The 23,377-nt window shown below is 51.4% G+C and overlaps 1 protein-coding gene across 1 annotated transcript; it reads left to right on the forward strand.

Moving 5' to 3' along the window:
• Positions 1 to 12,587: 12,587 nt before the first annotated feature.
• On the forward strand, positions 12,588 to 22,539 carry LOC102443677 (speriolin-like protein). The gene is made up of 5 exons (XM_006127469.3): positions 12,588 to 12,880; positions 17,216 to 17,560; positions 18,473 to 18,799; positions 19,930 to 20,075; positions 21,172 to 22,539. Exons 1-5 carry the CDS (start codon positions 12,685 to 12,687, stop codon positions 21,496 to 21,498), a joined length of 1,341 nt encoding a protein of 446 aa, XP_006127531.2. The 5' UTR covers positions 12,588 to 12,684; the 3' UTR covers positions 21,499 to 22,539.
• The last annotated feature ends 838 nt before the right edge of the window (positions 22,540 to 23,377 follow it).

Below are 23,377 nucleotides of genomic sequence, written 5' to 3' on the forward strand. Positions count from 1 at the left end.
TAATGTTAAACCGTATTTAAACAAATCCAAGTTTTATTTAAGTTCTTTATTGTAAGTTATGGTTTATTTATATGCAAATTGAGCAACGGGACTGTTTTATACTATTTAACATAAAACTGGAAGCTGTCAAATAAAAATAGAAATGATACAAATGGATGATTGCCTGTCTGCTTGGTGTTCTCTTCTTATCACCTCAAAAAAGAAAAAATAGCAGAAGTGATGATGGAAATACTGCCAGGCGAGGAGAAATAGAAGACATTTAAATAGTTTAGATTAACCGGATGGTGAGAAGGGACATAACATGAAACAGTATAAAGTTCTAGGTATATTCCTATTAGAGGAAATTCCATGGAGAATTATAGGTGGCTGTGAACAGGTTCGTCACCGAGAGTCAACTACAAACTGGTCTATCACAGAGAGTCAACCATAAGTAGCCACCACCACGGCCAATGGCCCTTTTATTGCGCACGCTCGTGCTTCCACCCGAGCCGGATCCGTCGGTCAGCGGAGTAGGGGGGTTCGGGCCCGCCCCCTCTCTGAACCCCGGCCCAGGGCCCTAAAGGCAGGGACCCACGGTCCCTCCCTAGCGGATGGGGGAATGCCCCAAAACGCACCCGCTCATGGGATCCACGACCCCGCCCTGGGCCGCTTCCTACTCCACCAGGCCTCCTGGCCCGTCCCTCCTGTGATCTCCTGTCTCACCTCTCCCTCCTTCTTCCTTCCTCCTGCTCCGTCCACCTCCTCCCCTCGCACCGTGCCGACCCCGGGTTTAAATTCCCCGTTGGCTCCACTTCCCCTCTCCGTCACTTCCCCGGCGACGCTCCCCAGCCACCCTTCCCCCGTGACCTCATCAGCCCGCGCCTCGCCGGCCCCTCCCTCCGGGGCCCTGCCGGTCGGCGCCCTCTGCCTCCCGACGCTCCCCACGCCGACTTCCAGTGCGTCCATGCCGCCCGACGTGGCGAGCCTGACCGGGCTCACCACCCCCCGGTGTGTCCGCCCGGCGTCCCCCTGCGTGCTCTGAGTGTGGGGCGGGAGTGCCCCGTCACAGTGGCAGAACTAGGGGACCTTAGATTGCCCAAAAGACACCTGCAATAATAACTGTACTTACTACAGTATGTGTGGCACACAGCTCAAGAATAGCATATTCCTGTTTTAACTGGAACTCGAATGTAACACGTGTTGTTGGTTACGTCCTTTGTATTGGTACGCATTGGAACCAGTGTCAAGACACAGCGCGTGTTCAACTGCTGTTGCAGAATAATAGTGGTGTGGAGGCAGGAAAAAGGAATAAGGGAATTTGTGTGCAGCCATCTCGGTCTTGTTAACAAGAGAGCAAGAGTCAGGCTAAGTCTGTGGACTGACAACGCGAGATCTGTAATTAGACGCTGCCTTTGCCTCTCGCCTTCATACGGAGATAAGGATAGAACGCTGACTCTGGCAGAGACTTTGAGATAAGGAGCATCTGGCTGGAACTAAAATAACTGTTAACCATTGGTGTTTGTAATGGGAAGGAGACTAATTGTTATTGTTATTATATGTAATGGACAGTATATAAACTGCTTCAAAATTGCTTGTATTGGAAGATCTGCCTCGGAGGGGGAGGGGCTCCCCCCCGTCCGAACCAGTTTTTCTCTTGCTGCAGTTCGTAATAAAACTGCCTCTGGCTACTTGTTGCTTAAACACAACGCAGAATGAGGACAATGTTTTCTTTCACAATTTGGTGCCGTGACTCGGATGGCAACGCCCGATTGAGGACAGCGACAGCGGCTGCAGACCGTCCCCCTTCACCCTCAGGGCACCAAACGAGAGGTAAGAGACCTTTTGAAATCTCTACTGGGGTGTGGAGGAGGACTGCCTGTAGGGTCGTCTGCCTCGCTAGGCTCACGCCATCCGAACTTCTTGAATCTACAACAAGGTCAGACGCAAAGCGGTTCCGGGGAGGTTGTTTTGTTACCCCCGAGTAGGCCTAAGTTTATGCAGTGCTGGGAACTGCTGTGGTTTTGGTGGTGCCACCCCGGGAACGGGAAGAAAATTGTATTGGGTCTGGACATAAGGCACCTAGATTTATGCAGTGCTGGGAACTGCTGTGGTTCTGGGGGCAAACGTGTTGTTTGCCGCCCCTGGGGGGAACAGTGTTGTTTGAAAATTTCTGTGTGAAAAGCCTGCTGAGTGTGAATGTAATGAGTGGAGAGTGAATGCCTCTGCCCAGGTCTCTGAGAAGTAAGATGATTCCAGCCGCACCAGGGCTCTCCCACAAGGGAATTCTGAACGCAAGTGGGGGTCAGTCGAACCTCGAGACCCAGCGGATATGTGAGGGAGTGACGACTCCCCTTATTTCATGAGCTGATGATAAGGTCTGACACTCTAGACCCAGCAGACCACAGTAACTGACCAACCAACACCTTGTGCTAAGGAAAAGCATTTTAGCCTCACACATTAAGCCTGATCTGTGGTACAAGAGGGAAACTGAGGCATGCCACTGTTGGGGAGGGCTAGCAACTCTGAGGTAATTCAAGGGAGTGGAAGGTCACGAGTACTGATGAAGTGCCCTTGTTCTCGGAAAGTTGCAGCTCACTCGCCCATGGAAGTGGTATGGAACTAGCTGTAACCAGTTCCCCTAGCAGATCTTAGGCAGTATTTTAAGTTACAATGGGCCACCCCAACGGGGGTAGAAATGTTTTCTTGTCTTTCAGATCATCAGAAAGCGCTGGTACCAGCTGAAGAAAAACAACAACAACAAAAAACCAGGGTTCTGTGTTAGGACGTAATAAGTTTGTGTTCTGTCCAAGTTTGTCTTGTGTGTCTTAATTGTAATATGTATTGCAAATATTGTTGTGTGTAGGATATTTTTTTAATGAAAGGATAATTTGAGTAAAGCAGAAGCATTAATTTAAACCAACAAAATTAATAATTGGGCCCAATCAATTGGCAATCAATTGGCAACTCTAAACTTAATGAATTGGCAACTTTAAAATGTAGTGAAAGGATAATAGTTTGGTAATTGTTTAGGCTAGGAGAATCTTAACAGTGTCTCCACAGGTGAACAAAAAAAGGAACTGGAAAGAAGCAAGAAGTGCATCATGTGAACAGAAGGACTGGGAGTGGGGTAACAGCCCTCTCCCCCACCGGATTGATTTTGCTTTAATGGCTACACAAATGAAATATTTAGCTTCTGTAAATTTGCACACCAACCATAAAAGTGGTTTGGCCAGAGATAATAAGAAATCTATAAGAAACAACACGGGCAAGTCAGACATCAGCATATGTAAGTAAAGATGCCCACAATAAAGAGGAAACTAGTAACCTCACCATTGCAACAACAGCTACTTGCCCTGCTACTCATTGGTGCCTGATGCCTTAAAAGGCCTCAAGAATTACGGAATTGCATGGGTTATCAATTAAACATCTGTGAACCATGCTTGGTCCTATAAGAGAAACAGTGACTCTAGTCAACGTAACCTCCTTCAAGTCACATACATAGAATAAATACACGCTAATAGCAATGGGGAATACACGGCCTTGGGCCGCCCCTCATTCACACAGAATTATTTTGTTTTTTGTAACAACATGAACACTACGAGGACAAAGAATACACAGTCCTCTGAGTTAAAGTTTGTATGGAATATTGTGGGAAAGAAGCTAAACACTAACATCAGGCCACTGAAGTTGGACCTACTGACTCCCACTGGGGCTTACCACTTAAAGCCCTGACAAAGGTAACCCCTGAGGCATGGCTGTCATTTGTTAAACAATGGCCATTGCTAACTTGCCCTCATTTGGGTATTATTAACCAGGTCCTTAAGGCCAAAATAGAGCCTCCCAATTGTGCATCATGCCCTGAACAGACCCATGTCCCAGAACCAGGACAACTGTCACTGGTCTTTACCTTGGTGATGTTCCACACTGGTATAGACCAGCTGTGTGCTAGACTGGCTAATCAAATGGGCAAGCACCTGATTAGGCAACGACGGGGCTTAGCAGATACCATCGCAGATTGGTTTGGGCCTGGAAACTCTGTCAGCAACACTTATGTCATAGCCCAGAAATTGTATAGAATCCAGGCTGGTAGATGCAGTAATATCCAGTGCCCGTAAAGGCCTAGACACCAGCCAAGCTAATCAATTGATCCTAAATAGTTTGAAGGATCTGTCCAGCTCTGTGTCCACTTCACTAGACCTAACCAGATATTTGGACCAGAGACTAATTGGATTGTTAATTAATGGAACTAAATTAAAGAAATTAGAAGGCCAGTATTGAAGAATAGGATAGCTTTGACCACCCACCCCTTATGGTGGTGAGTCCCCATCTCCTCCGTGCCCACCCAAGGGAGTGGGGAAGTAGAGAATCCATGAGGACCCAAAGGCCCACCTGGACAGGGCATAGTATAACCATTTGTTTTTGGCCCCTCTGGGGATTCCTCACTTAGATCAGATCAGAATGGTAACCTCCCTGCCTGTACCAAAGCAGGAGAATATAGAGAGAGTCGAGGGCATTGCTTATTCTGAAGGAGTGGGAGCCTCCCTATACCCAGGGATTGTTGCACCCACTTTGATAAGGAAATTTTATGTACCTGCCCATTTAACATCATGACGAATCTGCCTAGGTTTGATGTGGTTGTCTCAGAGAAACAAAACCATCGAGCTGGTCCAAATAAATGGTACCTACTGGTGTTTGATTACCCAGACAGATCACTCCATCCTGCCCCTCTACATATCCGTCTGTGTGCATAACAGCCCCTTGCCGGATGATCCTGACCGTTGATGGAATGCGGCTCTATCACACTTCGGAGGTGAGAAAGGAACTATAGGAGTAAACTGAGGCAGTCCATGGTATCTTGCTGAGAACTGACAAACTCAAATCATTAGGTCAGCCTGAGAAGCATACGCTACAGCAGTTACTGTGACCCTGGTTCCCCTGGCAACCACATTCCAAAGGGCCTCACTTTGATAAGGCCGGTACCAAACAACTGCGCGGGATTGTTTTTACGGTTTGCTTTATTCCTAGGAAATAACCTTGGTTCCAAAGGAGCTAGCTGGCTTTTAGCTCAGAGAATAGAGACTCTTATGTCCATCAGCGAATGACCGCTCTAGAAAGACCTTTACCAAGTTTTGCTAGCCACCAACACCGCTGTGATGTGCCAAGAACTGACTGTTGGCCAATGATTCTCACTGCAAAAAGACCCCTCCATCTCGAAATGATCCTACCAAGACTGCTGATAAGTCTCTCTTCTTCTGGTCCTGCTTTCCACCTGCTGGACACCAGAAGAACCAAAATATTACAGGGTGATGTGCTGGTAACCTGTCCCCTGCATGATGCTGAACCACGACTGTTTCAAGAAAAATAGAGGAAAAGTCCGCTCCTGTGACACCGCCAAAGCCCAAAGATTTCTGACTACAAAAGGACATTAAGAACTGACCTTGGTGAAAGAAGCGAAGTATTGTATATTGCCAAGGAGAAACTTGTGGGAGTGGTTTGGGTTTCTCCCTTTGATCTGGACTCTGTGCTTATGGACATGTACCGTCAGCATGTACCTGCCCTCCCTAATTTGGTTACTAATTATGATATGTTGTGTTATGTTACTAAAATTATAGAACAGCCCCATCATAGAATTATATTGGGGATATTAATGATTATATTGCTTTTGCTTATTAAAGGTTTCAAATTTGTTGTTGTAAAAGATGTAGTAATGAAAATAGCTTTTATGTTTGTACTAATTATGTAATGTTTAATGAAAATAAAGGTTTAGAAAGGTAGTTGTGCTGTAAGCACAAAAGGGGGGAGTGTGGAGGCAGGAAAAGGGAATTTGTGTTCAGCCATCTTGGTCATGTTAACAAGAGAGCAAGAGTCAGGCTAAGTCTCTGGCCTGACACCACGAGATCTGTAATTAGACGCTGCCTTTGCCTCTCGCCTCCATGCGGAGATAAGGATAGAACGCTGACTCTGGTAGGGACTTTGAAATAAGGAGCATCTGGGTGGAACTAAAATAACTGTTAACCATTGGTGTTTGTAATAGGAAGGAGACTAATTGTTATTGTTATATCTAATAGACAGTATACAAACTGCTTCATTATTGCTTGTATTCGAAGATCTGCCTCGGAGGGGGGGGGGGGGGCTCTCCCCCTGTCTGAACCAGTTTTTCCCTTGCTGCAGCTCGTAATAAAACTGTCTCTGGATACTTGTTGCTTAAACACAACGCAGAGTGAAGGCTTGTTTTCTTCCACAGTGGCTACAATTTGTTCTGGTTTTGTCCTATGGGATCGATATTGAGGATTGGCTCTCAGAAAACCTGGATTTTATTCCCATCTCTGCTACTGACCTACTGGAGTGATGGATGACCTTAGGCAAGTCACTTTGCAGCCCCGTGCCTCAGTTTCTTCATCTGTAAAATGGGACTAATGATACTGTCCTCCTTTGTAAAGTGCTTTGAGAGCTAATGGTAAAAAGCACCGGGTATTATTATTATTAATTATTATTATTATTATTATTAGCTCTCTATAATAGACAATAGCCTCATTCTCTGCTGACCAAGTGGTGTCCGGGCACCTGACCTTAGCACAAACTGCAGGATTTTAGCCAGGGCTGGAACCCAGCTGGTGATGATGTAAGAATCTCCAGAAATTTCAGTCTGGCTTCTGATTGGTTGTTTTTCCCACTTCGTCCGGTCTTGAGGAAAACCAACCAATCAGGGCTGCTGCAAGAAGCTGTCAGAGGTCTCCACCTTCCTCATATGCCGACACCACTCTCATAGGAGGAGACAGGGGCTGCGGCTGAGGAACACACCACGTCCTCCTTCTCTGCACCCCACAACACCCGGCTTGGGGAAGGGAAAAAGGGGACCTCAAAGCAGCTGTTTTCCCATCCCTGGAAGAGGGAGCCGGGAGAGACACAGACATCCATTCAATTAGGATTGGCAGATGGTTTAGCCTAAAATACTGAAACACCTTTGCCCCCCCCTAAAAAAAACACTACCGGGGAAAAATTCTGTTGAGGGGAAAAAAAGAGGGAGACCAAACTTGTTGAGAAAAATAAATAATAATTACATTAATAAAAACATAAAACAACACATCTTTTTTAAAAAAAACAAGAGCCTCTTAAAAAATGCTTTTGTGGCTTTTTGGCCCTAACAGGCTGCTGGCAGCCATCTGCCATCTTGTCTCCCTGCTCCGAGCCAGACAGCTCCCCTGCAGAACTAGAGAAGCACTCGGGATTTTCACCTCCTGGCTGGGAAAAAATCAGAAAATACCAAACATTTTAGGTGTCTGGTATATTCTAAATTTTTTTTACCAGACAGGAGGTGAAAATACTGGATTGTCCGGGTCTAGGGTTGCCAGATGTTTTAATCAAAAATACCAAACTCCATCCCTCCAAAAGCAAAACACTACCGGGGAAAACATTCTGTTGAGAAAAAAGAAAGAGGGGGACCAAAGTTGTTGAACAAGAAAGAAAAAAAGGAAGAAAGAAAGAAAACAGCATGGCCCCTTTAAAAAGAGGCTTTTTTTTTTTTTTTTTTTTTTTTGTTGCTGGCCATCTTGTTTTTCTGCTCCAGCCACAAGACAGCTCCTCTGTGCAACCAGGTAAGCGGGGTGATGTGGGGACCTGGAAGAGGGTCCCGCGGGAAGTCCATGGGGCAGGGCTGGGCCTGGGCCTGGTTGCTGGGTGTGTGTAGGGTTGCCTGATATCTGGTATTTTTGCCTCCTGGCAAGGAAAAATAATCAGAAAATACTGGACATTTTATGTATTCGGTATTTTCTGAATTTTTTTACTGGCCAAGATGTGAAAATACTGGATTGTCCGGGTCAATACTGGACACCTAGCAACCCTGCATTCAATGTCCAGTGACAGTCAAAAAAGCAAACCGAATGTTCGGAATCATTTAAAAAGGGATTGAGAATAAGACGGAGAATATCTTATTTCCTCTGTATAAATCCATAGTACGCCCATATCTGGAATACTGCCTGCAGATGTAGAGAGATTAAAAAGATGAGAACTTTTCAGCCTAGACAAGGGAAGACTGAGGGGAATACCACAGAGGGCTATAAAATCATGATCTCAAATGCAGGCGCTCCGCTTGGTAACAGTGTGGGAGAAACTCGACCGAGGGAATTGGTCGATGTGGTTCTCCTCCTGCTCAGGGGTGATAAATGGCAAGCAGGGGAAGTTGGAAGAGGGAGTAATCGCGCTGGCAAGGCGTGTGGGACCCTGGGGACAGTGTGGAAAGGCGAAGTGGGAGTGGGAGTGTCACAGAGGCATCGTGTGGGGGCCCTGGAGACGGTGCGGGGGTTGGAGGCGGGGGAATCACAGCAGCAGGATGGTGAGGCCCTGAGGGTGGGGTAGTGGTTGAAGGTCATTGGCGTGTCACAGAAGCAGGGGGTGTGCGACTCTGGGAGCAGGGTGAAGGTTGGAGGCAAGATGTGTGAGGCCCAGGCAGCCGTGCGGGAGTGGGGTGAAGGGCTGTCACAGAGGCGGGGTGCACAGGGCCTGGGGAGCCGTGCGGGGGTGGGGCAGGGTGTCACAGAGGCGGGGTGCACAGGGCCTGGGGAGCCGTGCGGGGGTGGGGCAGGGTGTCACAGAGGCGGGGTGCACAGGGCCTGGGGAGCCGTGCGGGGGTGGGGCAGGGTGTCACAGAGGCGGGGTGCACAGGGCCTGGGGAGCTGTGCGGGGGTGGGGCAGGGTGTCACAGAGGTGGGGTGCACAGGGCCTGGGGAGCCGCGCGGGGGTGGGACAGGGTGTCACAGAGGCGGGGTGCACAGGGCCTGGGGAGCCGTGCGGGGGAGGGGCAGGGTGTCTCAGAGGTGGGGTGCACAGGGCCTGGGGAGCCGTGCGGGGGTGGGGCAGGGTGTCACAGAGGCGGGGTGCACAGGGCCTGGGGAGCTGTGAAGGGCTGGGGGGAAGGGCTGTCACAGAGGCGGGGTGCACAGGGCCTGGGGAGCTGTGAAGGGCTGGGGGGAAGGGCTGTCACAGAGGCGGGGTGCACAGGGCCTGGGGAGCCCAGTGGCGTTTGGAATACGGGGTGTCACAGAGGTGGGTTTCATGGGAAGGAGGCTGGGGGAACGGTGGCCCTCTTGTCTTATGAGAGGCCATGGTGAGGGGGATGGCAGAGGGAGCCAGGTGGGGGGTGACGTCTGGCTCTGAGGCAGGGTGGGGCCGGGTGGTAAGACCTGGGGTGCCTGACTGAGGTGGGGGAAGCTGCTGCACCGAGCACCAGCACGTTGTGACACAAGGGCCCACCCTGAAACATGCGTCTCCGGCTGCAGGGATGCAGCCACGTCAGCCTGGCTGGGCTGAGAGCATAAGCCTGGGAGCAGGCCGGGCCTTGTGGCAACCCAGCTCATGACTCAGCCCGTCGGCATGTGGGCGCTTCTCTCCCCCCCAGCCACTGCACTCACAGGGAGACCCCCCCCCGGCCCGGCTTGGATCCCTTCTGCTCTAGGAATATCAGTGGCACCATATCCAGTCCCATGCATTCCAGGGCTGCAGTACTACTGCGCTTATGGTAAAGGGACCACTATTAGGAGAATTATGGGACCGGGTCATTGGCATATAACTCACAGCAGCTGCTAGCATAGTCCCTGCCTGTAGTCAGTGTGTGCTCGCTGTTTGGGAGCTGAGCTGCAGGTAAGGGTAGAGCATTACATACCCTTGGTAGGAAAACAAGGGTATGTGTGGGGAAGGCGTGTGCCCCATGGGATGTCTGGGGTCCTGTTTGCATTGACCAGCAGGGCCTCCCTTTTTTTTCTACCAATAGTGAAGAAATTAAGCTAAGCTTCCATCTTCCAGTGACTTTTTTTCAGGCAGAGCTGGTGCTATGCATAAGCAGACTGAGCACTTGCTTGAACCTACCTGGGAATCCTGCATCGATTATTAGTATGTGTTGAGGAGGGCCAGGAATATTCCTGCTGCGTGCCTCCAAAGGGCTAATGCTGGCACTGTGTTAAGCTGTCCCATTAGACCGCATCTCCTAAATGCAGGCGCTACTGTTTGTCTTCATGGCCTCTGGCTACTTTACAATCCACCTGGCAGCATGTGCAACAAACCCAGCTGGAACAAGCTTTGCAAACTACAGCTTCTTGAACGCTTGCAGCAGGTTCTCAAATCCAAATCTGTTCTTGGGCCTGCTACGTTTGCTCTTGGTACCACCATCCTCTAACTATCAAGAGGTTTTTTTCTCTCAATACATTTCCTTGTTTTATATAGTCTCTTCCCTCTCCCCTTCCAAAGGCAGGTCAAATGGTTGTGTAGGAAGGCAGCTGTGTGACCGAGTAATGAGGATTAGGTGCACAATTAGCACACACAATTTGTGGGTCTTCTGAGATTCATTCCTCCTCTCCTTTACAGCCCACCTGCCGGATAGATGGCTTTGAGCCTGGCCCCCACCTGTCTCTTGGGGAAAGTGCAAATTCATCCCTGTGTGTCTGCTGTCTCTGGAGAGGAGAGTCTGATGCATGTGCCCTTTTGTCCCCGATGGGTGCTGGCCTTTAGGACGGCATGTAGGTTGCTTTGCAGGCTGGCATGCCCTGGTGGGCTTGCTCCCTTGTTCGGGGTCTTGTAACAGCCAGCACAGCCGCTTCATCCCTGTGTGACCATCTGCCTGTTAATGCCACGAGGAAAACACGGAGGGATCCTCTCTGAGGTACAGCAGCTGCAAGGGCTGGTCTCCCCGCAGCTGGCAGGAGCAGGAGGTTAATGAGGCTTTTTGCAGGCAAAAAACAATTCTCACAGAACGTGCAGGCCAGTCTCTACAACACCAGAAAGCAGGGGGCAAAGGATCTGGAGTCACAGGCAGTAGTCAAGGTATAAGATCCCCCTCCCCATTTTGCACCTTATCCTAGATGCAAGAAACCAGCCTCTGCTTTCCCCAGCCTCCTCATGGAGCTGTGACACTTTCTCTTGCCCAGTCTGTCCCCCAACGATTCACTAATTGCACTTGCAATGAGTGAGCTTGTTTCTGGAGAGGGCACTTGGTTACTGCATGGTGTCCTTTAGGGGCAGGCCCTGGGTTTGGTTGTAGGATCCTACAGACTGTGCTTACAGGTGTAAGTCTGCCACCTGTTGGCAATTGCTTGTTACTGCTGCCTCCTAGGTGGATTTGCACTCTGGGAAAGGGATGGCATTCCACTAAGGAGAGTAAAATCTGTCATCTGTGCTGCCATTTAGCTTGCTTTCCACTCTCCCTGCTGAGGAATCAGGATAGCTTGGACCTTGGATTTTATCTTCTTTCTGTACAGTCCCAATTTCTCTCTGCATTTCAAGTTCAGACGCTTTGACTCAATCTAGCCGGGCAGCTTTCTGTGGTTGACGCACCAGAGCTCCTGGTGCGCTTTGCCTCCTGGGGAGAAGAGGGCCAGAGTCAGTGAAAATAAGGATCCTTGTCCTAAACGCCCACCTGCTCTGGAAATACCAGTGTGCTTGGCGCTGCAGGACAGTCCTAACGAGCAGGGATTTCCCTAACCGCCCCCCCAAAGTTTCCCTAACACCCCCCCACTTTTGTGAACTATGGTGCCATACGGCCCACTGTCACCCTCACGGTCTCACCCCTCATCAACCCTGACACTGCCCCTTGTAAATTTGAACCCCCCCCCCCAATTTCAGTTCCTGGGGAGGCTACTGCTTACGAGTGAACTTTGAAACATTAGGGTTCACGGTAGTATCCCTTTGCCTTTAGACAAATACGTGGCAACCAAAACATTGGAGCAAGCGATAAACACAGTGACATGAAGGTATTTTATTTTCCATGCTGCCATAGCCTTCTGTGTTCTTGCCGCTTTGGTCTGCATACTTAGTCAATATAAGGAGTTGTATTGTCTATACAGGGTTGTTATAGGACAGAGGTGGGGAATACACAGCCCAAAGGCTGAATCCAGCCCCTGACTTGCCTGGATCCAGCCCCTGAGGCTCCTGTACCCTCCCCCTGCTTGGACCCCCACATCACAAACCTGCTTTCTGGCAGCCCCACACACTGAACCCCTCACTTTTGACCCCACCTCAGAGTGTAAGGGGCCCCACAACCGACTAGCCTGGGTCCCGCTAGGCTCCAGTGTGCGAGGAGAATGTCAGGGACCACATCAGTGACTTGGTTTTCGTAGTTGTTATGGTGATGTGTAGTTTTTTTTTTTTGCTTCTCACTTGGCCCCTGATTGGGTTTTTTTTTTCTTTCCTTTCTGTGCATCAGCATCCCCTGACCAAAGAGATTTCTCTCCTCTGCATTAGGAGGAGAAGTTGAGTATCTCTGGTATCCCGGGCTAGCTTCCAGGCTTCTGCTGGCCTGGCCAAGAAGAATACCAAAAAGTTCCAAAAAAGTATGTAGATCTTCATGTAACTAGCAGCAAGCCTTGGTTTTTCTACTTTTTCTAGAAGGAAAAGTAAATTCTCCTGAGAAATAGTTTTGTCCTTGGCAACCACACTGCTACTAGGCCCGTGTGAAGCCTTCCCTTGATTTCATTGGGGTTTGGATCAGGATTTGAGGGTTAAGCTCTAGGACTGTATCTGGCCTCCTCCAAGGTTATGTCCAAGACGCAGTCTTCAGGGCTTAAAAACCCAGCCGTTCCTTTAAGAGCCATGAGCTCACAATGGGGTAGGAACATTCCAAGACTTCCTGGGGGGACTTTGAAAGCCGTGGGAGAGGCGACTCTGGCCCCGCTGAGGCGGCCTGCTACCCCCGACTCCACCCGGAGGAGGAGGCTGACGATGAGCGAGGACAGCGAGTGGATCAGGACCATCCAGAACGAAAACACGTACCTGAAAAACCAGGTTAGGCTGCTCCGAGAGAACTATGAATTGCGTTCGTTACTGAATCAGCACTATGAGAACAGCAGCCAAGGGCGGTGTGTCCCTTCCCGCTCTGCGCCCGTGTATCCGAATGTCTGCTCCCCGGGCCAAGGAGGTAAGGAGAACCGGGAAGACCTAGATTGTTCTCGTGAATAGCGGCCCTCTAGCTCAGTGATCATCCTGGCTTAAGCGCCCCTAGAGGGCAGTTCCCACGGTGGCTGTATTTGAATCCACCCATTCGACTCTTGCAAGTTCTAAGTATTTAAACTCACGTGCTCTTTCCTAAGACGGGACTCTGCAGTAAGGCTACCTCAGCCCTGAAACCAATGCCAGCTCTCCCACACCTCCCCAGTCTCTTCTGCATGCTCCCCAGTGTCCCACCAACACTGTGGACTCTCAAAAGAACAGAAGAATGGCCATACTGGTTCAGACCAAAGGCCCATCTAGACCAGTATCCTGTCTGCCGACAGTGGCCAATTCTAGGTGCCCCAGAGGGAGTGAACACAACAGGTAATCCTCACGTGATCCCTCTCCTGTCACCCACCTCCAGACAAATAAAGGCTAGGGACACCATTCCTACCCATCCTGGCTAATAGCCGTTGATGGACCTTAACTCCATGACTCCATCTAGCTCTTTTTCGAACCTTGTTAAAGTTCTAGCCTTTACCACATCCTCTGGCAAGGAGTTCCAGTGCTTAACTATGCACTGAGAGAAGAAAAACTTTCCTTTCTTTGTTTTAAACGTAGAACACAAGAATAGCCATACCGGGTCAGACCAAAGGTCCATCTAGGCCAGTATCCTGTCTGCTGACAGTGGCCAGTGCCAGATGCTCCAGAGGGGGTGGACTGAAGACAATGATCAAGCAATCTGTCGCCTGCCATCCTTCTCCAGCCTCTGACAAACAGAGGCCAGGGACAACATTTCTATCCCCTGGCTAATAGCCTTTTATGGACCTAACGTCCATGAATTTATCTAGCTCTTTTTTTAAATTCTGATATAGTCCTAGCCTTCACAGCCTCCTCTGGCAAGGAGTTCCACAGGTTGACAGTGCACTGTGTGAAGAAGAACTTTCTTTTATTAGTTTTAAACCTTCTCCACATCTTTCTTGAAATGTGGCACCCAGAACTGGACACAATACTCCAACTGAGGCCTAATCAGCGCAGAGTAGAGTGGAAGAATGACTTCTCCTGTCTTGCTCACAACACTCCTGTTAATACATCCTAGAATCATGTTTGCTTTTTTGGCAACAGTGTCACACTGACTCATATTTAGCTTGTGGTCCACTATAACTCTTAGATCCCTTTCTGCTGTACTCCTTCCTATATCGTCACTTCCCATTCTGTATGTGTGAAACTGATTGTTCCTTCCTAAGTGGAGCACTTTGCATTTGTCCTTATTAAACTTCATCCTATTTACCTCACACCAGTTCTCCAATTTGTCCAGGTGATTTTAAATTATGACCATATCCTCCAAAGCAGTTGCAACCCCTCCCAACTTGGTATCATCTGCAAACTTAAGTGTACTCTCTCTGCCAATATCTAAATCGTCGATGAAGATATTGAGCAGAACCGGTCCCAAAACAGACCCCTGCAGAACCCCGTTTGTTACTCCTTTCCAGAAAGATTGTGAACCATTAATAACTATTCTCTGGGAACTGTTACCCAGCCAGTTATGCACCCACCTTATAGTACCCTCATCTAAGTTGGATTTGCCTAGTTATATTGATATCATGCAAGACCGTATCAAATGCCTTAATAAAATCTAAGTATACCACATCCACCGCTTCTCCCGTATCCACAAGACTCGCTATTCTATAAAAGAAAGCTATCCGATTGGTTTGACATGAATTGGTCTTTACAAATCCATGTTGGCTGTTCCCTATCACTTTATTATCTTCCACGTGTTTGCAGATGATTTCCTTAATTACTTGCTCCATTCTCTTCCCTGGCACAGAAGTTAAACTGACTGATCTGTAGTTTCCTGGGTTGTTTTTATTTCCCTTTTTATAGATATGCACTATATTTGCCCTTCTCCAATCTTCTGGAATCTCTCCTGTCTCCCATGATTTTCCAAAGATGATAGCTAAAGGCTAAGATACCTCTTCTATCAGCTCCTTGAATATTCTAGGATGCATTTCATCAGGCCCTGGTGACTTGCAGACATCCAACTTTTCTAAGTGATTTTTTTAAACTTGGGGGAGGAGGGGTGTGGGTTTGTGTGGTCTTTTAAAAAAAAAAAAAATCTTCTAAACCTACCCCCTTCCCACTAGTATTCACTATGTCAGGCATTCCTTCATCAGACTTCTCGTGAAAACCAAAACAAGAGTCATTAAGCATCTCTGCCGTTTCCTGTTACTTTTTCCCCCTCCACACTGAGCAATGGGCCTACCCTGTCCTTGGTCGTCTTCTTGCTTCTAATATATTTATAGAATGTCATCTTGTTTCCCTTTTTAATCTCTCTTCATATGGTACCTGTTCCAAACCCTTCATCGGGGGCGGGTATAGGGAAGGGCGAACGGGGTGGCTGCCCTGGGCCCCGCGCTTAAAGCCCCGCGCATGCGCCGTAGCAAAGGGGGGGGCCCCCGCGGAGTTATGCTGCCCGGGGCCCCGCAAAACAGTCATCTGCCCCTGCCCCTCATCACTTCTGCTGCCCTTTTCTGAACCTTTTCCCATGCCAAGGTATCTTTTTTGAGATGAGGTGACTACATCTGTACGCAGTATTCAAGATGTGGGTGTGCCGTGGTTTCATATAGAGGCAATAGGATTTTTTTTTGTCTTCTCTATCCCTTTTTAAAGGATTCCTAACATTCTCTTTTTTTTTTTTTTTTTTTTGACTGCTGCTGCACACTGAAGATATGTCTACGCTTGCACCCTCTTTCAACAGAGGGATGCAAATGAAGACATTCAAAATTGTAAATGAAGCCGGGATTTAAATATCCCACGCTTCATTTGCATTATGGTGCAATTTTGAAATAAAACACTGTGTAGAGGCGTTATTTCCAGAGTAAACCCTTCTCTCAAAATAACTGGTAAACCTCATCCGTGGGTCACAGGAGCTCCTTAAATCAAGGCTCCTGGCTGATTGAGCAGACGTGCCAATGGCTGTGCTTACACACTGCATGCTCACTGAATTACCCATGCTCAGGGCTCTGTGGGGAAGTGGGCATCCCTTCCTTGTGCTGAAATCTCCTCTGGCTTTGGGAAGAGATTTACCCCGCCTCCCTCCCCCCCCCCCCCCCCGGTACATTTTGCAGTTCTCTCCTCCCCCCCCCCCCTCTCATTCTTCCATTCCTGAGACCGGGCTGCTGTTTTGTAGGGGGCGGGAAGTGCAACAGATGTGCAGGAGCCCTGTGGCTTATTCTTAGGGACAGGGCATCTCCCTCTCTCCCCCGGTTCATCACTGAGACCAGAGATGGGTGTAACAAGGGAGTTTGTGCCTGTCCTGATACTCGGCCTTGAGCCCGTTAGCCTGACTGGCTGCTGTGGCATGGGAGGGTGGGTTATGCCCAGCCCTGTCCGTGGTCCCCCGTCCCAGAGACCTATTGCCGACATTCAGAACCGGCTCTGGGAGCCCCACTCTGAACAGCAAAGGCCTTTCCTCGGCCTGTTGCTGCTGTCACAGGCCCCCTTCGGCAGGTTCTGCTCGAGACCCCACCTCGGACAGAAGGCCACAGGTTCCCAGGAGACAAGGCTCGCACGGCATGCCTAAGCCTTAGCCAGGCGAGGTCAGGTGGATGCCTTAGTGTCAGCCAACGTGCAGGTCTTGACGAGATTATGGGAATTATCCCAAACAAGCCCTCAGTCCTGGGGCCGGCTGTGTCCGGGCGCGCCTGGTTCTGTTACTAACAGCCTGCTAATCAAAGCCGCATCTCCAGCATGCAAGTGGATCTTCTGGTGTTCAATGTAGTGACTCTCTAGTTGAGACCCACTAGATAAAACACTGTGGCGGCTCCTGTCAGTGCCGGTGTCCTCGCAGTTGTGAGGTGTACGGGAAGCCAAAGGGAGCATTTGCTCCCGGAAGATGGCGCCACGCTCGGGTTTAAGCCAGCTGCAGGTATGTAGCTGGAATTGGATACCTTCACCTGACCTTCCGGGTCCAGTGTACACCCCGGTGCAAGATTCCTGGTCACATACCTGTTGGAGAAATAACCTGATCTCATTGTTAGTTTATTCCCTCTGATGTCCTCACCAGCAAACCAATCCCGCTCTGGTGCATGTTCCAGCTACTCACTGGCGCTCTGGCTTTGGAAGGGTCTGTCTACTGAGGACACGACAGAAAGGGCCCCAGTAAAGTTCATTGTCCGTGCTCTGAAAACGCTGCCCTGCTTCCAAGCTCTGCTAGGCCCGTGGCACCTTCCATGGGGGACAGATGGCCCTTCTAGCGCGGGAGAAAAGAGATGCGCTGTCAGAGTAAAACGTGCCCTTCTGTATGCTCTGTTCTCTCTTGTAGCCCAGCCGTACGGAAGAGAGATCCAGCCTCTGGAGAGCCCAAGTCACCTAAACCCTTCCCAGCTGCAGGAGTTCAGTTACTCCCCTCTTCACATGGCAAACGAGGAAGCCGCTCTGCTCAGCCCCAAAGCCCCGGCAGAGGCAACCTTGCAGGGGATTGGCAACAATCCCGCTTTGTTTCAGCCTACCCCCCGGGAGAGGAAGCCCGCCGTGGTTTCCAGCACTTCCTGGTCCAGCAGGGTGGAGAAACAGCTGCCGGACTCGATGGACCTCTCGCGGCTGAACGTCTGTGTCAACGGCCCGTCGCCTGCTGGAGTGAAGGCTCGGAGTCGCTTATATGGGACAGGTAAGAACTGAGCCCTGTATTGTAGCTCAGGTTTTTGGGAGCCCTCGCCCGCCGCGTGTCTGTGCCTCTCCGGAGCAGGTGGGGCAGCAGTGCTGGCGCGAGGTACCATGTCCCCTGGAAGCCGTGGCGAGCCTGGGCTCGGTGCGGCATCGCATCTAGGCTCGTTGCAAGTGAGAATTTCCCTGGCTGAGCCGGCTAGTCCTCTTGCGCGTGTTCTGAGGTGGCTCTGTGAAGCTGTCTGTGGCAGACTGTGTCCCTTGACTCCCAGGGGAAAGGGATCCAAGTGGGGCAATCCCCTGGCCTGACTTCATGGCCCCACACCTACGGTGGCTGAAATATTCGTGTGGGGGACCTCCACGCCAGCTAGGTCTTGGGCTGGCGGGAAACCCGCCTGGGGCCCCAGATGCTCCTGAAAGGACCACAGCAGGGAAAGACCAGGTGGAGAAGGGGTCAGTGTGGCCCCCAAACCCTGCGCCCTCCAGTTACCCTGCCCAGAACACCCCCCACCCCGCTTCCCTGCAGCATGTGTCCCTGGCTACGGGACGCTGTAGGAGCGGGTCCCATGCTGCTGACAACATTGCCAGAGCACCGCCGCTCTGAACGTCTCCCCGCCTGCTCTTCCAGGCAAAGCCCCCTTTGAACACAGCCCGGGCTCCTGAGTCGCGCCCGGTTAGGTCTGGGCGCAGAGAGCGGGGCCAGACAGATTGTGGGCCCAGCCTTCGGGGCGGATAAGCTCTGGGCATAACACTGAGGCCCCCATGACGAGGCACTAAGCAGCACTTGGATTTCCAGCCCCAGACACCTAGACGGATGATCAGACGGGCCCTCTAGATTCCTCAGCCCCTCTTCACTGCAAATCCGTACAGAGCCACGGCTGACTCGGCTCCCATGCCCCCTTCTGCTTTGTTGCAGCTCTCCAGCAGCATGGAAGCGCCCTCAATGCCTCGGACCTGCTGGGTCAGCCGCAGCTCTCCTCCCTGGGAGAATTTCTTCCCCCCAGCCTCTCCAACAAGGAAGGGGACTACGCAAAGACAGTGTTCCCAGGGTCCTTCAAACCCCCTGAAGCATTTATCCCAGGAAGTCCCCCAAGGAAGCCGCTCCCCCACGTGAACAGCGCCCGGGACCTAGTGAGTGAGAAAATCTCCGTGGACATGGAAGAGATACGCAGGAAAAAAAAAGTCTGGTTCTCGGAGATGCCGGGAGGAGATGAGCCGCCGAAGCCCCACGCCTATTTAAATGGTAATGGTGTCCTTTCCCCTGGGCTGGCTGCCAATAACTGTAGCTAAGGATGGGCTTCACCAATGCCAAACACAAGCTGTCTCTGTGAGCATGGAGGCTTTGGGATGCTCTCACCCAGTGTTTCTCCGCCAGTGGTACGAGTAACCTCGGGTACTCGAGAGACGTCTGGGGGTCACGTCAACACCACTGACGTCTGGAGAAAACTGAATCTTTGTGTGAAGTGTTCCAGCGTTGTATTATTTTTGTACTTGTTGCACCAAAAAATGTCATTGCCCACCCGGCTATGATTAAGTTCTTTAAACAAATGGGTTGCAATGGTAGAAAAAAATTGTCTGAAAACTGTAGGTACCAGGGGTACTTCAGTTTTTTTTTTTAAAAAGGGGTACTTTATAAAAAAAAAAAAAAAAAAAAATTGAGAAACACTGCCCTAGAGCCGGAGCAGGGGGAAATATGGCCCACGGGCTGAGTCCGGCCCATGGGAGCTTCTGCCAGCTCCCTGCGTGCCCTTCCCCTCCCCTCCCAAATCCTCAGAGCAGCTCTATGAAAGCTGCAAGCCCATGGGGGGAGGGGGATTTTGCAAGCTGCCCCCAGTACAACTTGCAGCTCCCATTGGCTGCCTCTTTCGCCCTTTCCCCTCCTCCCTCCCATGAGCTGGATCTGGCCCTCGAGGCGCTTGGCTCCCCTGCCATAGCGGGAAGCCACCCACACCGGGCGGGTGTGCAGAGCAATGGCAGCAAATCCTCAGAGTGCAGCCTGTGCCCTGGTGTGGAAGAGCCCATCTTGAAATGATTGGGGGGGGGGGGAGGTTGTGGTTGAGAAGTCCTGAATATGTCTTGCTTTTCTCCTTCTACATGTATTTATTTACAAAGTCCATCTCCACGAGCATTTACTTAAGCCAGTCTATTTAAGGAGGCAGAGGTTATCCAGTTTGTGCATGGCTCAGCAAAGCCAGTACTGTATTGGGTTGTATAGAGGCACATCTATGTGTAGAACCTGTGTGATGATACAACCTCTCTTCTGGCATCTGGCTCAAACCGTACCGTAAAACGTGAACCTGAATCTCTGCATGGGGAACACCTTTGGGCTTTGTGGCTTACGTTACGGTGTAACCAGCCTTCTCCTTCACACAGAGGTTGAGCTGAACAGCAAGAATAATGGCCGCATTGTGGGAGAGATTGCCTTCCAGCTAGACAGACGCATCCTCGCTTATGTGTTTCCGGGAGTGACGCGACTTTATGGTTACACCGTGTCCAACATCCCTGATAAAATCCGAAAGGTAAATCCACCCTCGAATCTGATGGAGAGAATGGTGGCTGGAAATCTTCCAGCGGAACTCGGAAAGCAAAAAGTTTCGCGGACCTGTCACTTTTTGAAGCTCCTTGCGAAAGAGGAAACAGTATTTCACTGAGGTGGGAATGGTCCGCCTGCCCTCTTCCCTGGGGCGTCAGTTCAGCTAGCGTGGTGAGAGAACTCCATGTCCTGGGGTGACTGGTCCCCGTTGCGGAAGGGCTGGGCCTGGCTCCCTTTCCCTCCGAACCGGAAAGCTCACCAGCGTCCTGCCTTGCTTCAGAGGAGAAGCAGCGATTGACAGCTGCTTCACAGGCCAGCCAAACCCAGCTCTGCCCAGACAGACACTCGGGGTCTGTGTGTAGGAAACCCGGGCGTCATGGAGGGGTGTCCACATGTGGGCCTCCTGCCGGGTCAGGCCTGCCAAGTCGGAGACCCCCCCTCAGCTTCCATGCTCGCCGCATCGTGACAAGTGCGGTTTAAGGAGGGTGACCCCGATTCCTAGTTGAAAACGGGGCACCTCAGCCACACGCTGATGTCCCTCACCTGTGTGAGGTGGCTACCCAGCACCCTTCCCACCCTGCCTGGGAAGCTGTCCCCCATTTCTGGAACCCAGCGGGGTCCCCTCAGGAACCTGTCGCCCGTCCCTGGAGCCCTATGCTGGAATGTTGCTCCCTTTTCCAGTTCTGCCCCCGCCATTGTATCTCTGCCTGCCCCCTCCACGCCACACCTTGTGCTTTTTGGCAAAAATGGGAGTGTGTCCCGCTGGCACGAGCAAACTGAGGAAGTCTGAGGAAACTGAGGCAGCATGAGCAAATGGGACACGCTCCTCCTTTGGGGTGGGGGGAAGTCAAGCCAGCTGGAACAGAGCATAAAGGGGCTGCCCTGGCCAGAACAAGGTATATGGTCGCCCTCGGCTTGTGGCTTCGGTGTCCCCTCTGGCCGTACTGGGCCTTGGTTCTCTAGCATATCGTCCCAGACCAGGATGTTTTGGATGCAACTAGAAAGTGGAACCCCCCACACCCGCTCTGTGCCTACCCCGAAAAGGAGCTAATTGCCTCTTCATGGGTTTTGAAACCTCCTAGGCCTCCCTGCAGTGCCTGGATGGCTCTGTGGACGAGAAGAAGCACCGCGCCATGACGCAGCGCTACCTGTCCCTCACCACGCGCCTGGAGAAGATGGGCTACAACCGGGACATGCACCCGGCGTTCAGCGAGTTCCTGATCAACACCTACGGCATCCTGAAGCAGCGGCCCGACGTGCAGGCCAGCCCACTCCACAGCAGCCCGGCGGAGCTGCGCCGGGTGGTGATCGACGTGGTTCCCTCCAAGTTCCTGGGCGACACCTTGCTGCTGCTGAACTGCTTGTGCGAGCTCTCCAAGGAGGACGGCAAGCCGCTCTTTGCCTGGTAGGGGGCCGGGTGTGCCGGAGCCGGCTGGAGGGTGCGTCCATTCCCCGAGACGTGAGCAGAAAGCCTGAGTTTGAAATACAGATGTGGGGTTTGTTTGTCTATGTCCTGGGGCGTGTTCCGAGCACTGGGCTCCGGTCGGCCTGTGTGTGTGTGTTTTTTAATGTGATAGGTTCCTACCTTCCTCATCGTCCTTTCGACCATCCCCCCCCCCCCCCCCCTCGCCTCTGTTCCGCTTCCAGCAGGCCAAAGGCAGCAGAGTGTGGTGGGGGGCTGTGCCAGACAGGAAGGCAGCCCATCCCATGTGGCTGACCTATCCCGCCAGCTGTACCAGCTAGGAGCCAAAGGGGCGGCTGTACCATCCACGCCTGAGCCGCTACGGACTGACATAGCAAACCCCAATCCACCACGAGAGCAGGAGACGCCAGGGTTACACCCTGGCCTTTGAGTAGGCCTGAGGAGGCTCATCTCCCAGGGTATCCTACAGGCCAGGAACCTGAGGTAGGCAGATTATGAATGGCGCATATGGCGCTCCACCTGGTGCATCGGGCCCTGGAAAGCGGCGAGCCTGGTGCCGTTTTAATGAGCATTCGGGAACAATGTCTGACAAGTGCCCCAGGCTTAGAGCAGCCCTTCCTCCTTTGAGCAGTCCCACTGGTATGAAGACAGGCTGCCCCCAGGAGTGAGGCGCAGGGCTGGGCTCGCTACGTGGGCGGCTTCTACAGGAGGGTCCCCCACTAACCACCTTGTTCCCCAGGAAAGACACCCGGGCTGTGCACCTGGGATGTGAGGGGGGGGGCACAGAGGCCTAGCGATGACCTGATCATCTAAAATGCTCTCAGCCAGGAGATCTGCCTCGGCGGCAGGCTGCGCAGGGGTGGAATGAGTCCCACCTCTCTGCTCCAAAGCACTTAGCCGGTTTCGTTCAGAGCAGCAGTTCTCAAAGCCCAGTCCCTCTGCCCCGGAGCTGCCCACAAATAACCCTGCCACACGATCTCTGAAATGCGCTAATCGCTGCGAAAGCATTAAAGAATCTGCACCTTGACCTGGCCTGGCTCTTCTTGTGTGGGAGCGGAGGGAACAACGGCAACCATTGACGCAGGACGGGTGTCTGAACTACGAGGCTTACTCCTGAGGAAGCTCGTAGCACCCTACCACTTCCTGGGTGCGGCGCCACCCTGGGAAAAATTCACAGCATTGGGGCGTGGCTGTTCTACAGAGCACGTGTGCCACTGCTGCAGAAGACGCACGCAACCCCTCCGCGGCCTGGTGCCCGCAGTGCACAGCCTAGATTTGCCTGCACAGCTTGGAACGCTTGTGCCACTGCAGCTGAAGAAGTTCACAGCCTGTGGAGTAACTGCGCACTCGTACACCTGCTGCCCAGGAAGCCCCCAGGGTGATGTTCCAGTAGTCTTGTAGCGCCAGGTGCCCCTGTGGATGTGCTTAGGGTTATCCGCTAGGGCAGTGTTTCTTAAACTTTTTAAGACTGAAACACACAAAACAATTTTTTAGGAAAACAACGGATTTTTTTGTTAAGCAAAAAAAAGAGAGGTTGGGGGGGGGAGAAGTTGAGTTTAAAAAAAAAAAAAAAAGTTGCCTGCTCCTTTAAGGGTGGCCATTTTGAATTCTGTTCTCCACAGCACACCTCCAACTGCCTCATGGTAAACCAGTGTCCCATGGTACACAGTTTAAGAAACACTGCGCTAGGAGGTGTCTTTTCTGCGCACGACCAAACATCACGCAAATGCCGCAGGTTTTCCCTTACCTCTTGCTCATTGGAGGCTAGAGCAGAATGCGGCCTGTGTTCTTTGCAGCCTCGAATTCAGAACTACTCGTTTACGGTGATGCAAAGGGGGCGCTGGCATTGCTGCCTTTGGCCAGGC

This window comes from Pelodiscus sinensis, chromosome 7 (assembly GCF_049634645.1).
Source record: "Pelodiscus sinensis isolate JC-2024 chromosome 7, ASM4963464v1, whole genome shotgun sequence".
Classification (NCBI taxonomy): domain Eukaryota; kingdom Metazoa; phylum Chordata; order Testudines; family Trionychidae; genus Pelodiscus; species Pelodiscus sinensis.